The sequence below is a fragment of the Lepisosteus oculatus genome, chromosome 2 (genome assembly GCF_040954835.1).
Source record: "Lepisosteus oculatus isolate fLepOcu1 chromosome 2, fLepOcu1.hap2, whole genome shotgun sequence".
Classification (NCBI taxonomy): domain Eukaryota; kingdom Metazoa; phylum Chordata; class Actinopteri; order Semionotiformes; family Lepisosteidae; genus Lepisosteus; species Lepisosteus oculatus.
Genome location: NC_090697.1, coordinates 69,361,378 through 69,378,837, shown reverse-complemented (window position 1 = coordinate 69,378,837; position 17,460 = coordinate 69,361,378). Strand labels below are relative to the sequence as shown.

The 17,460-nt window shown below is 50.2% G+C and overlaps 1 protein-coding gene across 5 annotated transcripts in view; it reads right to left on the bottom strand.

Annotated features, from left to right (window-relative positions):
• Positions 1–1,377: 1,377 nt before the first annotated feature.
• Positions 1,378–17,460, bottom strand: part of zmiz2 (zinc finger, MIZ-type containing 2) — a 34,852-nt gene continuing 18,769 nt past the window's right edge. For 4 of the 5 annotated variants that reach the window (XM_015365744.2, XM_015365808.2, XM_015365865.2 and 1 more), the window contains 15 exons: positions 17,029–17,209; positions 14,655–14,876; positions 13,773–13,967; positions 13,133–13,228; positions 12,656–12,827; positions 11,841–11,982; positions 10,376–10,586; positions 10,163–10,268; positions 9,873–10,030; positions 9,521–9,588; positions 9,278–9,346; positions 8,075–8,319; positions 7,495–7,664; positions 5,650–5,871; positions 1,378–5,218 (listed from right to left, as the gene is read on the bottom strand). In XM_015365744.2, coding sequence (XP_015221230.1) covers positions 5,111–5,218; positions 5,650–5,871; positions 7,495–7,664; positions 8,075–8,319; positions 9,278–9,346; positions 9,521–9,588; positions 9,873–10,030; positions 10,163–10,268; positions 10,376–10,586; positions 11,841–11,982; positions 12,656–12,827; positions 13,133–13,228; positions 13,773–13,967; positions 14,655–14,876; positions 17,029–17,209 — 2,365 coding nt within the window. In that variant the 3' untranslated portion in view covers positions 1,378–5,110. The remainder of the gene's footprint in view (positions 5,219–5,649; positions 5,872–7,494; positions 7,665–8,074; positions 8,320–9,277; positions 9,347–9,520; positions 9,589–9,872; positions 10,031–10,162; positions 10,269–10,375; positions 10,587–11,840; positions 11,983–12,655; positions 12,828–13,132; positions 13,229–13,772; positions 13,968–14,654; positions 14,877–17,028; positions 17,210–17,460) is intronic. The other variant, XM_069182017.1, reaches the window with a different exon arrangement.

Below are 17,460 nucleotides of genomic sequence, written 5' to 3'. Positions count from 1 at the left end.
CTTGACCAATTAGAAATCACTGCGGCGCATAAATTAGAATCTCCGTCTCCTCTGGAGACGCTGCGCTGTGGTGAGGGAGGTGCGTGATTTGCATGGTCCGTTAATGATAGACGTGAGCACTATTCAATTAAGTGGGAGCTTGTAAATAACGGACCTGCCTTTCGCCCAATCGGATTCACTTTGGAAGCAGTGGGAGGGCTCCGCTTGACAGCGCGGTTTGTGCTCCGTCATGTGCATACAACGCTGGCGTAAAATGGCAGCCATTGGGGCTCCATTCGCCCACAGCCAGGATATCATTCTGCGTTGGTCCACAGATCCGTAATGGCGCCGGTTTCTGAATCCCTGGAGTTCTCTGAACTCGATGGGACGTGTGTTTTTTTTAAACCCACATTTTAAATGGCATGTTAGTGATTTGACTTGGAAAATACACATGCTCATCCTTTTCAATGCCAGATTTCAGCCTGTCAGATTTCAAACGTGTCTGCAATTTTTCAACAAGCCTTTACTCATAATTTACATTAACCACGCCTTTAACGTGTATGTATGAGTGCTCGTGAGGTGCTCTTTGAAACGAGTGTTCTTCAAGGTTTGACATAATAAAGTTAAAAATGTAATCGTGGCAAACGAGTCAATACACAGTCTGTAATCCTTTTCTTCGTTTCTTGCGGTTAGGCAGTAACTTTACTTTTAATTACTTTGTTTTAGTACATGGTAAACCAAACAAGCTTTAACTGTTTAGCTCTGAATGCCCTGAAAAATGAAGTTCCGAAACAGAGAGAAATAGCACATTTCTAAACTGACTGCTCAAAAAGTGACGGCTATTGAAAATGTACTTAAAATGCTTGACGTGTAAATTCCTGGACTCGCACAATTCACTTTAAGTACTGGTTTCGAATCACTTCCGGGTGTCGAAACAGTGCCTGGCGAAACGAAAGGGTGTAGATAAAATACTTATTGTTATTTTATAGTCCGCCGCTTTTGTGGGCCCCACAGTGTAGTCTACATAAATCAAGAGATCATGATTACTGCAAAAATAAAAGTCCATAGCATAAACAAAAACATGCATGTAAACGATAGAAAATTTCGACGCATTTATCTCCAATCCCGAGTTAGAGGGATGAGGTGTCTCAAAATGTGTTGCATCCTTACACGACCGTGTTCAGACCCTGTTTTTTAAAGGTATTAAAGGCTCCTTCAAAAGTGCCTCAGGAATGTGGTGGCCCAAGAACACGCCTTCAGTCGAAGCCTGCTATGAGCTAAAGCGAATTTAGCGCCATTGTGCTGGATGCATTCTGAGTAGCAGACAAGGCGCGCCTGACCCAAAACACACGACACACACACACCGCTCACTCCAATGAGAAAGAAAGAGGCATGGGGTACACCAATTATCTTTAATAATTATAATAACAATAATATTATTATTAATAAAAAAGATGAATATGATACACATATAACTTGGAACAAAACACAGTTGCACATCCAATAACTTCCGTCGCTCTGGGTCATTATCATACAAACTGACGACAGCCGACACAGCGCGTAGGCAGCAGTCATAAATAAAATAAAAAAATATAAGAACGGGCAAGAAAGGGAACAAGGAACGTCGATCGATTAATTGGCATTCTCTTCAAGAAAGAACAGGAGTGGGTCTGGCAGAGCATGTGTTTTTGTATGCACTTTTAATTATAGTGTTTTGGATATTTACAGGGACAAAACGTTGTGCTTTTTTTAAAAAATAAGGTTTTTTTTTGTCCGCACTCCTCGTTACTGTACTTAATATTTCCTAGTTCTCCCAAGAACCTACCCGCACGGATAGGATTTCGTCCATCATTTCTAGCTTCTCGGGTTTTTTTTTTTAAAGTAATTAATCCACAACTTCCAGTCAAGGATTGAGACAAATTAAAACCCACAATATACAGAAATCTGGATAAATGGTGCGAGCGTATGAAGTTGGAATTCGAAGTTAATGGCTGCTTGTCTCGGAGAAAAGTTTGTATACAAAACTTGCATTTCAAATGTAATATATTTTTTCTGTTTTCTATGACGTCACACACCCCAATGACGTTTCCCTACAATTAATGCAGCCCTTCTTTACAGGTCAGAGAACACTCATTCCTGCCCCCTGTAAGCTCAGGGCTGCCTGACCGATCGATGCCCACTACCTCGGAACTTCAAGCACTTGAGATCACAAACCCGGTCAACACTAACGCCTGCGCACACTGCAAACACTATACACTACACTCTGCCCGCATTGGGCCTGCTGAGGTCTGGGTTAGGGGGATGCTGGGATTTGTGGAACAGAGATGAGGAGACAATACCCAGAGGAAGAACGGCAGCAGTGTTTCTCTGAGCTCGGTGCTGCGTCAAGAGCAGGGCGACAGGAAGGGGAAGCCACATTCCTTTCAGCTCATTGCGCGATCAATGAATGGCTGCACAGATGACCAAAAAAATAATCCAAAAACAGATGGGAGTTAAGGAAAATTGCCATCCCTTCCCCCTCTTCTGCAGTTGGGAGAGGGAGACAGAATAATTTGCCTTCTAAAAAGGGCATGGGGAGATTTTCAGTTGATGCAGCAGATCCTATCCAGGCCTAACGGGCTAGAGGTTCATAAAGAAAGCGAGATGTTATCCTGCAGATGCTGCCAATTTTACGGCGGAGAAGGTGCAAGGCGTGGGGTCGGGTGAGCCTCTGGGTGAATGAACCTTTGAGCAATGCGGACTTGCGTCAGGCAGAGCGATTTCCCAACACGAGGGAATAAATACAGAGCCTTATCCCAAGCCAGCAACTTGTGACTGGGGCAGAACCAACCTGCTTTTGTTAATGAAATGTGTCAATTCCTGAAGCTCAAGGCTTGTAGCTCCCAGATCCAGGGCTCTGCAGGTCTGGGGCTCGGTGGCTGCCTCAGACACACCGGCACGCCCTGCGAGCGTCATCATCTCTGGAAGTCAGCCAGGAGAGGGAAATCAACACAGAGAAAAGAACAGAGCAAGCTAACCAGAGGGACTGGCCTTTAGACTTTCACCACAGCCCGAAGCAAAGACTCTGGGCCCGTGCCAAGGCGCCAGACAGGCCTGGGCAGAGAGAGGACGGAAACAGGGGGTTGTGTTCTTCCTACACCACACCAGAGGATCAGCCACACGCATTCCAGCTACGGCAGTGCTGCCCTCGCACCGGTGCACAGCTACATAAAGCAAAGAGAGACGTCTCCGCCACGCAAATTAAGAACACAAACTAAAAGACTATCAGAGCTGCTGGGCAGAGTTGTACCTGCTGGGTAACTGTCTATGAACGACAAAGTAAGAAAAGAAAACTTGCTTTCATTTATGGGGAGGAATGCAAAGCCACTGCTGCAGTAAATGGCTCTTGAAGACACCCCTATCGCTCTCACTCAGGTGTAGAATGCCGAGCCAGGTGTCTCATGCTCCAGCTCTCTCAATAGACAGTGTCTTCTGGCCTTTGTTCCTGCTTAAGGCATCTCAAACATTTACTCATTTGCAGAGCCGACTGAAAGCCCGAAAGACCGAAAGGCTGTGCTTGCTTCAAGGTGCAGGTCCAGAAAAGCATCAAAGGCATCGCCCGGTTATTTAAACAACATTTTATTAAGTAACTCGTGATGGGACAAAAACAAGAAGACTTCTGGAGCTGCCGGACAGGAGCCGAGCTTAAGACCCTTGCTTAAGAATGTTAAAAGCATCCTCCGTCCACGTGGAGGAGTGGTCAGGGCTCTGGACTCGCAGCTAGAAGACTGTGGGTGCGAATTCCAGGTGTGAGGAGGGGGTAGGTGCCACTGCTGCTGGACCTTTCAGCAAGACCCTTCGCTTGGATTGCTCCAGTAAATCTCCCCTGCCATACTGATGGGTACAGATACAAGTCACTTCAGATAAAATCGTCACCAATTCAAATTCCAAATTGTTAAACTGGTATTGTGAACACATTATGCACATCTAAAAGAAAGGAGGAAAGGTGAAGAAAATGCTTTGTACAGTGCCTAATCAAAAGGAGACGAGACAAGGCCTTTTCAAGTTCCCTGCTAAGGATACAATGCATTTTCTATCCATTCTGAGCTCTATATACAGACTTCATGGACACTATAGATGTTTAGTGGGACACATGGTTTACTTTACATGTCTGTTTTTAGATTAATAAAATCTTTTTAAAAAAATTAAAACAATTTAGACTTACAGGTTAAAATAAAATGGCATTTTGAGATTGGTTTGAAACAGCCTGCAAAGCCTTCGCTTGAAACCACAGATACCAAGCGCAGGGAAGAAATGTCAAGACCACAAGGGGATTAAATGAGGCATCCGTCTGCACTGTGCATTCTGGTGCACTTGAGCACAACATCCCTGCCATAATCCACATGCACCCCAATTCCCCATCTTCGACACCTACCCCCACCAGTCTTAGTGCAGTTCCCAAGTCATCATCAGAAAACTTATGGGATTCTGTACAAAAACATCTCAGCTGAAAAGATTCCAAAACCTAGGACATCTGAACTGTCTTTTTTTCCTTCACTTACTAATTGATTTCATTAAATAAAAAAAAAATATTTGCTGTAGCTTCTTTGTCTCTCACCCCTGTCTTGAAGAAAAAGGGTTAGGGACTGGCAAGGGAAAATCTCCCAACGGAATGCTGCTTTCGCTCTGAGACCTGCCCAAGGGCTTCTTGAAGGCTTTACCTTTTTTTGCAGTGGCAAACACTATCAATGTCTGCAACAGAAGGATCGGCTTCTAGGAACTGTGGGATTTGTAGTTCTCTCATTGCAATGGGACGGGCTTGTTTGAGCCAAGGATGGAAGGGATGAGACCTTAAGTCTGAAGGTCATAGCCCAAGAAGCATGGGTGATTTTGTCATGCTCGAAGACATGAGTGGAACTACTCTGCTGCATTACAAATGTTTTTTTTTGTGTGTGTGAGACTGGCCTAAGGAACTCTGGGAAATGTAGTTTTCTCGTGGTTTCCCGCTGCAAGGGAATGCAAGGAAGTACATTCCTCTGAATGGATTCTGGGAGTTGGAGGCGAGGACCGTCTCGGAAGGTCTCGGAAGAGGATCCAGGGAGGTGTGGCTCGTGGCCCCCGCAGCGGGCGTGGGAGGTGCAGTCGGACTCGCTCAGTTGTTCTCGAAGAGAGAGAGCAGGTCGTCGTTGCTGTTGTTGGGCAGATCGGGGGGGCCAAGGTACGAGAGGAGCTCGTCGGGGTTCGTCAGCTCGGGGAGCAGCTGGAGAAAGCAGTAAAAAGAAAAGGAGCGTTATTCAAGAAGGAGATGCAAGAGCGCCAGAGAGAGAAACCAGCCAAGACAGGAGTGAGGAGACACGGGATGGTGAGGGATCTGAGAGCACGTGCAACACGAGGGGAGCGAGTGCAAGAGTACGTGCGTAAGACACGACTGAGGCTAACCTCCCAGCCAAGGGAGCCGCTCGGATTCCTTCAGGGCGCTTGCAAAAGCAACAAAGAGCCAGACAAAAATGTAGTTTGGAAAACGGTCAGCCATCAGACACGATGGGACCAACCCATGACAGGGGAAGGAGCGGGATGAGAAACGGCTTCTATGTCAAAGTACTCAGCGAGAGAGATAATGGAGACGAGAACTGTGCAGAGCCTGTCAGAGACAGACGGGCCCTACGGGCAGCGGGCTATTGCGCAACTCACATCGAGAGACGGTTCTGGCACCTCTCCTGCCCCTCCAGGGCCTCCTAGCCCGAAGGAGCCATCCGTGTGCAACCGGGGATTCTGGGAAGGGTTGCGGGGATGGAGTGGTGGGCCCCCCTGCCCGGCCATGTGCGAGTTTCCATGGAGACCCTGATGCTGCTGTTGCTGCTGCTGTTGCTGCAAGGGATTATGGGAGGGGTCCATGCGTCCAGAGTGAGGCATCTGGGAGCGAGCAGAGAGGACAGGCTGGGTTAGCCGATACTTCCATGGCAGTGCTGTTGAGCAGATTAACACCTTCATGCACCATTATTCTGATTTCTAGTTTGCCTTGCCTTGTTGTGCATTGCGAATTTCAGTCAACTCGCAACTTACGTGCTCATGAGTTACGTAGTCGGCTCCAGAAAACAAAAATATTGAAAAAATGCTTTATTCTCTGAAAGCTTCATCAAGCGTGCGTACAAGATCTAGTTAGCGTGCCTATACAGTTGTCTTATTTACTTTTATGTACTGCTTTTAAACTTATATTTAAAATCTTGACCGTGAGAGGTTATTAGGGTTTTTTTTATAAGGGTTATAGGGTAAAATGTTACTATATGTGAATTTGGCTGTACATGGTACTCAAAATCCCTAACCTCCGCATAAACGGAGTCGACTGTACAGCACACTCAGACTGGGAGAACAGAAGTGCACAAAGTGAATATTAAAAAAAGATATGTATCTGTCCTGCCTTTAACTGGGTAGGTCAGCATAATTCCAACACTATCCAGTGTAGCAACAACATAAAAACACATTACAACAACCTGTAAAAGACATGTAAAGGGCAGAGTAACACAAGGGAGCCTGGCTCTTACAGAGTTTTAAATGCACACACAGTTAATGCCGTGCCATGGGAGAAGCTCCCTGGACTTATAGAGAAGAGGAGGCTGTCAAAGACAGATAGAGGGAGGCTGTCAGTGACAGACCCACTCTGGGCTGCTGAGTGGGCGCGCTGAGTGGGCGTGCCTGCTGGCGATACCACACAGGTATCACTGCTTGTCTGAGGACCAAATCTGAGAGAATGTCTTGGACAGTGAGGAGGCTGTATCATACTTCTGTCCAACACTGAGTGAGCCGCAGGTCCACACAGGTAAAGAAATACCAGCGTGTGCTGGTAGGGGGCAGAACCTCTCTCAGCACAGCCAAAAAAGGCCAGAGGAAAATCTTCACAATCCACTGAAAAATCCTGACGGTAGCGGTTTTTCCCCCCATGAACGTCCGTGCAGGTAATGGAAATGGGGTTCTCTCAGTATGCCCAGCGCTGTAAGGTACCCGGATTAAAAGCACCTGACTTTATAATGAGACTTGCTGTGTCACAGCATGAGTGCCAACGCAGTTTGTCATAGCTTCATCCCTGTACCTCTGCCAGCATCCGCTTCATCCCACAAATCCCGACCAGCAAACCAAGGAGGAATGAGAATCCAGACGCTCAGATGTGCACAGAAGTGCTCGAGTGATCGGAAGGAAAAGGGGCAACATGGAGGTTACACCTGCCCCCCCCCCCATCAGGACAGGAGGGTTGGGGGCCACTGGACCCACCGGGCTCCCACCCTGCTCCTTCCTGGGGGGGGGGCGACTGGAGGCACAGCTTCCAGAGCAGCGCCGGGTGGGCAGGCAGGAGGAGCCCGTGTGCTCTTCCTCACTCGCCACCCGCGTGGGCACCGGGGTCATCGCCGTGCCCCGCGCCCCCCCCACCCACACACACACACACGTGGAGCGAGTCTGAGAATCGGCAGGGTGTGTGAGAAGACGGGGTGTGCCTCAGAGCAGGAGAGGTGCAGCGGACAGGGCTGCCTGCCGGGTGCTTACCTGCGCAGGCATGGAGTGGCCCAGGGGCTTCTCAGGGGTCAGCAGCCCGCTGGGCAGGTCGGCCTGGTAAGACAGAGGTGGGGGTCCGGGATTGAACTCCCCCAAGGTAGGGGTCCCCGGGGCGTTGGGAGGGAAATCGGGGAAGTTAGGCTGGCCAGAGTATCCTGAACCTACGGAAAAGTGCGGGAAAGGAATTTGGAAAATCGGGATAAATAAAAAATCACAGCCACAGGGATTCATCTTCATGCCTATTGCCAAACAACAGAAAAGGTTGTTCTGCAACCCGGATTTTAGCTGCTCTGAACTGCTTCCGTTCTAAACATTTTTGAACCTCCTCCACAATTAAAAAAAAATAATCTGACATCTGTTGCTAATGACGTAAACTCCAATTATTCTCGCGGCGACATGCCTAAAATTAGACTAAAAACTGCCTTTACTTCGCTCTGCATGAAAATCCCAGCTCCTACTCGGCACCACCTGTCTTGGAAATACGCATTGATGGCGTTGATCAATTTAAATAAAGAGGAGAGTAAGGATGTCTGCGCACAATAACCTTTCGGGGTTCAGGCAGGTTTCTTACCCTGGCTGGGGTACTCCGGCGTGCTGTTGCTGCCCCCCGGTGGCAGGGGTGGGTATGGAGTGGAGGAGGGGCCCAGGGCTGCAATCATCTCCATGACACTGGGCAGAATCATGTGACTGGGGCTCAGAGTGCGGCAGCGCTTCAGCGCTGGCCCGTCCGGGTCTTCCTTGATGTGGATGTCGGGCTTGACTGGGACCGGCTTCCAGCTGCACAGCGGGTCGATCGTGATCTCCTCGTACTCGGAGCTGGCAGGGAGACAGGAGGAACGGGAGAAGGGTGAGAGTCCTTCCAGTGATCCGGCCGAAGCTGAGGAAGAGGGAGGCGGAAGGAGGGAAAGCAGCGTGGGAGCAGGCTGATGAACAGGAGTGGCGTAGGGCTCCGCCCAGGGCCGCCGCCCCCCCACGCAGCCAGGCCCCGCCCACACAGCCAGGCTCCGCCCCATGGTCACCCCCCCCAGCCCAGCCCAGCTCCACCCACACAGCCAGGCTCTGCCCAGGGCCACCCCCCCAGCCAAGCCCAGCTCCACCCACACAGCCAGGCTCCGCCCAGGGCCACCCCCCAGCCAAGCCCAGCTCCGCCCACACAGCCAGGCTCCGCCCAGGGCCACCCCCCCGCCCTGTCAGCACAGTGGAAACCAGAAAGAGCGGCAGCCCAAGAGAAAGACCATGTGATTTTAACGCTGTGACGTACATCAACCCAAATGACAGTAATAACTACAATCTGTAAAAATGAGCATTTCATTGAAAAAGGTTTTTTAGCGGACACCTGAAAATGGAAGGGAAGAGACACAGGCACCCCAGCTCTACAATCCTGAAGGAACCCGCCATGCTGCCTAATAAATGCTTTTGGAGGGGTTGCTGGGAGAATGAACGGCTCTTACTCTGCCCTGCTATGTTGCAGACTGGTGCTCCCATGCTCTGTTCTGCTGCCGAAACCTGCTCTAGACACCCTGCCACTAGAAAGGAGCTGGATTTTCTTTTCCCCTCAGCACACTGGTTTGCACACAGCTAACAGGAGTGCAGTTGAACAGCACATACTGAGAATTCAAAGAGAGGGGCACAATGTCTTCCATAGGCCTCAAGCGAAAAGCCACCAGCACGTGACCAAAGTCCACGTCGAGGCCAGACAACCACAAACCGCAGCCGCGCCAGCGGGTGAGGCAGGAGAACAGACGTGGAGGAAGAAAAGGAGGCAGGGTCTTACTTCTGGATATAAATGAGGATCCCCAGCATGTACTGGTCCACCTCCAGGCCTTCCAGCAGGGCTGTTTTACTGGGAGAACAGAGGGAGACGCACACTCAGTTACAGTCATAGCAGCATATGAAAAATCAAATGCTTATTCAAATGTCCGAAAAAGAACGTGAGATTTCCTTGACGGACACAAGAGAACTGCAGGATCTGTGTTGCTTGCAGTTATGCGAGAGACTGATGAGATAGGTATCTTACTTGCACACAGGACAACGCCAAGTTCCTCTCTCACAGTTCAGCTGCAGGTAGGACTCCAGATCAAAGCACTGCACGGACAAACACACAGAGAGAGAGAGAAAGAGAGAAGAAAAAAACGTCAGTGACCTCATTACACATCAAACTTCTCTCATATATCCGTCTGACACCGAGGAAACGGGAGCTGTGCGCGAGGGCTGGCAGGAGAGTTCCTACAACACCTTCCACGCAGAAGACAACTGCTCAAGACTTCCATCGCCCCCCCAGGGCACATACAAGCGCAGGCGATTCCCCAGCTGGTGCGGGGAATCAAACAGCGGCCCCTACGCAGACTGTGGCCCCCAGAGGGCCTCACCTGTATGTGCCGGCAGTCGTGGCCCCGGGCAGGCAGCTGGATGCGACGGAAGGTGATCGGACACTTGAGCGACACCTTGATGGCCGTCTGCTCCACCCCGTCCTCCCCGTTGAGCCCCGGGGTGCCTGGGATAGTGCCGCTGCTGAAGTTCCGCTTTACTGCGGGGGAGATACAGAGGGAGAGATTTTCTAATGACCCACAGCACCAGCGGAAGAGCCGAATGCGTGTGGATGCGCTCACACCCGAGCAGCGGGCGCGAGAGGCGGCGGCGACTGCGGCGGTGTACTCACTCTTGGTGACGCAGTGCTCCGCGGGCAGCAGTCGTTTCTTCATCAGGCCCTGCAGCACCGAGCGCACCGAGGGCCGGTGCACCAGCTGCAGCACGAACAGGTGGGACTGCGGGGCGGAGAGAAGAGACAGGCGGGGGATTAGGCACATCCCGCGCGGTCTCGGCCGGGCAGAGCCACGGGGCGAGAGGCAGGCGCTGGCAGAGCGGTACTCACACAGCAGCAGGCGGTGACCGTTATCTGGATGGTGTTCCTTCCAGGCTGGCACACCTGCTTCAGGTAGAGGGGCTTGTGGGAGGTCTTGTTGTCCCCTCGCTCGATGCTGAGAGGGGTGGCGTTGACGCTGACCTGCACCGAGGCCGGCCAGTTGGTGTTCATCTGCCTGTCTTCGTGGTGGTAACACTTGAACTGCAGCTCCAGGTCCGGCCTGCGGGGGGCAACAAACGCAGCCTCTCACACCCCACTCCCACCACTGCACCCCCTGCCCGACTTGCGTTTAAACTGAACTTCAGCTGCACGAGTCTTTGCCCGCCTGGAATGTTAGGTAAATTGGGAGTGACCCTGTTGCGTGAACCATTCACGATACAAATTTTGCTAAATTCAAATGTTTTAAAACGGTATAATAAGAATAAACACACCAAATAAGGTACTTAAAAATACTTTAAAAAAAATATACACACCAAATACTTAAAAACACACAGTGGAGAAACATGCAATAAATTAGACAGGAGACAGGAGAGATTTTTTCATCTTTGAACATATTTATAGATATTATTCATATCATTAACTACACCCTACTTATCAGTAATCGTATCCAAAATCCACAGAAAAGAATAAAATCACGTGGGCGCTTGCCTGACATGATTGCAATAGGTCATGCAGAGGTTACCACACCTAACCAGGAGCAAAACAAGACTGAAGTGTAAAACAGAGCCCTAGAAGATACTGGAGGTGATCGTCTTCGCTCACTCTGCGCTGAAGAGCAGAAGAACCATAACTACACTGCTTCGCCTTTGTGTACACAACATACTTCCCATAACACGGAAATGTTCATTATAGAACCCAGGAGCCTCAGACACAGGCCTGCTCCCCAGCAAAGCCCAGGCCACAACTTTCGACCTTCTGTCACTGCCATGCTTCCCCGCGGCTGCTGAGGTTCGGACAATTACCGTTACACCAGACTGTTCAGTGTCTAACGAGCACGCACAGGCCCACTCCCGGGACAGCAGAGAACTCCGCCGCTCCCCAAGATCAGAACCGCCACAGCAGAGCTTCCCTTCCCGACTTGAGGGGGCAGTGATGTCACTTCTGTAACCTGCCCCGTCACACCGGCCAATTAAAATGAAAGCTGCTATTCTAGATGGCCAGGAAGCTTAAGAAATCGGAGATGAAAGCTCATCTTTTGGAGTTGACTGCATCTTTCCAAACCCCAGCAGATCAAATGACATTCTAAGGCTACACCTTTCAAAACAGCCTGGATGTGTCAATACAAAAGATCCCTTTAAGACCCGACAGGACATTTTCCATGTAGCTGGATGTCCTACAGAGCTCACTCACAGCCATGATTTTGGTGCATAATGTTTGTCAACTGAGAATCCATAATTATTTGCTAGAATGATTTGCAACAGTACCGCCAGGCTCATCCCCAGAGCCCAAAGCACGGCTCATCTCCACCCCTCACCTCATCATCAGAGTCTTGTACACCGAGTCCCGCAGCTGGAACACATGGTTGCTGACTGCCAGGTTGTGCTCCAATCGGAAAGGCTCCAGCACCACCCCATCCCGTACGGGAAACGTCAGCCGCAGGTCATCGCTAGGGTTACCTGAGGAAGGCAGAGGGGGGAGGGGGAAGACGGAGTTCGGCTTACAAAGACACTGTCACACATCACAGTACAGGACTTGGTTACACCCTCTGAGTCATTCAACACAGCAAGTTGCGCACCTTCTCAAATCAAAACAACCAACTGTCTCCAAAGCAAACAACTGGAGACTAAAATTGCAATTAGCATCCGTGCACAGAACACAAACAATCAGCACACACGCCCAAGGATATCTTCCAGCTGAGCCACGAAGTTCACATACACTGCTCTGTGCCAGGGGTTTGCACTACACTTGCAAACGCACTTGGCCACTGCAGGTCAAACTACACTATGGCCACACTATACTTCAGTTCAGCTCATCACTTGGGAGAAGATGGCAAGATTCGCGGTTCGGTTATCGGGCACTTCTTTGCACAAAGGGTTGTGGGAGTATGGCACCAACCACCTGCCATGCTGTCAAAGTCATTACCCTGGCTTCTTTTCCCTGGTTTCTCATCCCATTGTAATCTCCCAGGTTCTGAACCAGACTCAATTCTCTTCCCTGACGGACACATTTAATAGTCTTATCAAGTGATTTAACCAACAACGATTCCAAAGATGCATTCGACGGAGGATGTACTTCCGTTTACTACGAAACACTGCCCAGCCTAAACGGAAAACCGACAAGGTGTTGTACCTGTAGGGGGAGGCGGCAGAGAGTTGATGTTGGGTTTGATATCGGTCAGGAACGGGGACTTCACGTCCTGTCCTGGTGACATGTAAGGTGGCATGTTACTGCCAGGCGTCATGGGTGGGGTGGGGTTACCAGGGAGGGGCGAGCTGGGGTACCCTGGCATCGCTCGCCCCGGCTGTCAGCAGAGAGAGAAGAAACGGCAGAAAGGAGGGGAGGGAGGGTGGGAAAGAATGAGAGAAGATATCAGACCAGATCATTTCACCCTTACACGCACAAGGAGCCGTTTATTTCAATGTAAGTCTAGTTCAGACACGATCTGAGCATCTTGCATGCAAGGAAGGCCTCCTTGCTTCTGGTAAGAAAGCCTCTCCCATTTTTAAGACCTTAAAATTTTGCACCCAGAAATACAGTCAGGGTTCAAGCGCAGAGCACGTGTGATTAGGGGGAGAAGTCCAGGACCTGTTGAAGCGAGATTCTTACCCCATTGACAGCAGGCTGGCTGAAGCTGCTGTAGCCTCCTGGCCCTGCCCCTGCCCCTGGAAGGCTGGTGCCCTGTCCATTAAACTGCTCGGCCGCCTGGGGAACAAACAGGGCAGAGTGAGACCTCCAGCACACGTGAAGCGGAAGGCTGTCAGATTCTGCCTTCTTGAGACGTTAACGCTGCATCGCCTGGCAGTCCGCGCACTTAACTAGTGAGTGACCCTGGCTAACAATGGCAGTGCCTTCTTTTTATCCCCTACTAATTAAGGATCCCGAAATACAGGACTTCACAGTGCTGAATGATTCCAGTGGATGCTCTCTCTCTCTCGTATAACGTGCACCCACACTCTGGATTGCTCATTTTTTTTTACCAGAGGTTAAAACGCTCAACAAATGACACTATGTTCTAACCCACATCACCTATATCAATCCCCCCTGCATTCGTTTAGCCAGATGTTTGGGAGCAGCTAGTGCACAGATGTAAACTGATCAAGGCCTTTCAGAACAAACTGGGACTACAGAACCCAGTGGCAGCGCTATTTGGTTTCGCACTCCTCTGTTCGTGTCACTGCAAGGGCGGTTCTTGAAACGCTGTGTGAAAGCGGCCAGGGGCCCGTGCGTTTTACTGCTCTTGACGCACCTTGTAATATTGCCCCGGGTTGCCAGGACCCGGGGGGTACTGCCCCATGCCGCCCTGCTGCATTGGCATCCTGTGCCCGGGGTAAGAGGGTGAGGGGGCAGAGCGCTGGGCGCCGGGGCCGTGGTACTGCATGGGCTGACCTGCGTATGGCCCCCCGCTGCCCATCCCGGGACCGTACTGCTGGCCTGGGAAACCCTGAGCACAAAGAGGGGAGAAAAAGTCAGGAGAGGCAGAAAAAACTAACAGTGAGACGTGTAGAAGCCACAGATCGTTCGGCACTGGAGCAAGCTGGCTTCAAGGACCTCTTCCGGGCCTTCACGTGCAGAAACTCCCAAGTGACCCTGCCGTTAATACATGAGCAGGTTAATACAAGAAAAGCCCCTGCACAGTTCCCCACTGCAGCAGAGCCCTTGCAGTACAACCTGAGAACAAGCAGACTGCAGCAGGGGTCAGACAGAACCCAGAGGAAAACCAGGCCGCTGGTGAAAGTGCCGGTGGACCAGTAGGTGGCGCTCTCTCATCTTAACCAGTCCTCCCAAGCCCAATGCCCCAGCATGGTGACCGGGGACACTATGCTGTAGGTGTTGCCGTTGTACAGGGGCGAAACACGGGTGCTGAATACCTGCTTTTCCCCAAAGTTTAGAAGGATTTTATGTTTAGAAGGATCCCTGCTAACTTTGATCCCATGCTTTCATTGAACAAGCTTACCCAACACAGCCCTCTTGAGTCAACTGGTGAAGCAATTCCTCACTCCTCCCCCTGATACGCTGTGTAACGTATATGTATTTGTAAAGTGTATTGGAATAGGAAGTGCTATAAAAATGCCATTATAATCATCATCAGAGATGTCCTCCTGTATCTCATGGTAGATCCCAGACTCACCTCAGAGTTATAAGGCCTTTTCAGGCCCTGTTGTGGGCGTGGTGGCCCCTGGGGGCCCCCAGGGTACCCTGGGTGCTGAGGAAGCCGCTGGCCCTGTGAGTTATACAGGGGCGCCATGGAGGGGGGTCGGGAGGGGCCCATGCCTGTGGCGGTCATGCCAGGGGGTCCTCTAGGGCCCGAGTGAGGCAGGAACTGGCTGTTATAGGAGGAAGCGCCACCCATCTGCAACAGAGCGAAGGCAGCACTGACATCACTGTTCATAAACCTGCAGTTCATTCGGTCAGTAGGTTTTATTTTAAAATTGTCACTACTATTGGCAGTGGATCAGCATGCAAGTGAATCCTCCCTTTTTTGTTCTGAAAATGAAAATTGAAAAAAGGTTGTCCCCCGTTTTAAATTTTAATATATAAACCAAAAATTAAATGTATGATGGGCTTGTTTCCACATTTTCTATTTTTTGCAACAAAAAGAAGGTTTGATTATATGAAATTAAAGAAAAAGATTCTACTTTAATATGTACAAAGAATCGAAGTCAACACAGAAGAAGCGGACACAATTACTTGTAGAACCACTGTTGAGACTGGTCTGGCATCCTGGTGGGGCCAAAATTAAAAATGTGTACAACTGTGATCACTGTTATAAAAGACATAGCTGTACTGGAACCAGTCCAAAAAAGAATAACCAAGGGAATGGGAATGGACCGACAGGCTGAAGGAACTGAAGGTTTTAGACTTGAACAGAGAAAAGGTCACACGTAGAAAAAGGTGCCGTCATGTAGTTATGTTGATGAACCCGATATCCTTGCTTCCTTCAAGAAACAGGAGAGTGAGAACCCTGGGTCAATGAACTAATGACTATGTCCAAGACTGCCCGAATGGCCTCCTCGTTTGTAACCCCACTCAGGTTCTTGCGACGTACTCAGACACTGGCGTGAGCATGACTTTGCACATCGTATTCTGATGGCAGTCCTTCTGGAGCCACCTTTCTCAAGTCCAAAGAGCAAAGTATGTTTTAGAAATGTCTAAAAAGAAAAAAGAAAACCGGGTGGGTCTTTCTCGGCCTGCAGCTATGAAGCCTGTGACCACACACAGGGAAGAAAGAGGAAGTGGAGAGAGACACCTCTGACACGCCCACCACCAATCCCCTCCTCTTTGAAAAGGGGGGGTCATGGGCTGCACAGCCTTGCGCCCGGAGGCTCAGCGGTGATTGGAGGAGAGCCTTGTCCGTCACCGATGGCACCGTGTGCCTGCAAGAACACGGGAGGCTGCAGGGCTCTAATGGTCACATGTGCTAACTAATCCCACCCTTTCCTGATGCTCAGCCAATTGCAAGCAGCCACTGGGGGAATCCCGATTGTAGTCGGCTAGAAACAACCCAGGCTCGAACCCGGAACACAAAAAACGAGAGGAAAAGCATGTAGAGGATTTGCAATCACAGTATTAATTCAACGCTTTTACTGTACTGGGTTGCACACATTTTCCACCGGAATCACACAAAATGTTCCCCTCACTTCTCGAAGTGTAAAAGGAAATAAGCACAATCAGCCAACCAAGCATCAGTATGTCCACAGCAATAAATGACTAGAATTTCCTTAAGTGCACACTTAAAAAAAAATATTTACTCAAATTGTATTTTATCAGCTAAGTATCTTACACCTTTTGGTTTCTTTTTACACTTGTATTTCAAAAAACCCATGCCCACTACATTTAAAATGAATACAAGTAAATAAAACAGGGACATAACACTCTAAGGGCTAAGGCTATATCTGTGTGGTTTCAAAATGACTGTTTTCTTATGTCTGAATTAAATCACGGCGCACACCAACAGCAGAGCATGAACTCGGACGCGTCGCGCACGCATCTCTGAAAACAGAAATTCAATATCGCAGTCAAAACGTAATGTTGCGAAAAACAGAAATCAAACCCAAACTATTTCTTTGAAATTTTAGGGATTGAAAAAGAAATGAAAACAAAAACAGTACGGTGCTTCTTTTTTTCTCCCAAGGTCTTTATGGGGAAACAAATGAGAAAAAAAGAGCCAGATCCTCCTGTTCTGAGGTTGGATTTTGAAACCACTGCGACCAGCAGGCTTGCACTGTCTCATTGCAGCAGGATTGACTAAAGAAATTCCCACCGGCGGCCACAAGGGGGAGCAACACCCCTAAAGGACAGCAGCCACTGTCAGTCAGGCTGGCTACCTTACCGCCACCGGTAGGTAGTGTGCGTGTCAGAGCCTCGCTGCGTGGATGAGGGCGAGCCTGCATTCGCAGGTCACAGCGTCAGGGGGCCACTCTCCAGATGAGTTTGCGACAGCACAAGTCTCGTGTTGCCACAGTACGATCACGATCCAGTGGCCTTGCCTGCAGGTGACTTACCGGTCCGTAGTTCAGCTCCTGGTTTTGTTTCTCCTGTATCGCCGCCACCGCCGTGGCTGTGGCCGTCGCCGTGGCAGCCGCCGCGGCCACCGCGGCCGCCGCCGCCGCCTGGGTGAAGTCGGCAGAGGGACGCACGCCGTGGGGGGGCATCCCCATCGACCCACCGCCACTGCTGGGGTAGCTGCGGGAGACAGAGAGGAGAGAGACCGGGCGTCAGCACACCACCTTGTGGATACGGGCCCTGATCCCGACACCAGATCCCGCACGGCGCACACCAACGCGCCTGCTTCGCTCGTCGGCCGAGGCTGGGTGGCACAGCTGTTCACCAGAGCCTCTTTTTCCCCTGCTGCCATCCCTCACCAGTCCCCAGAAACAACCCAACGCAAGGCTCTCATCCAGCTGTTTCCTGAAAGAACCCAGACTGTCTGGATC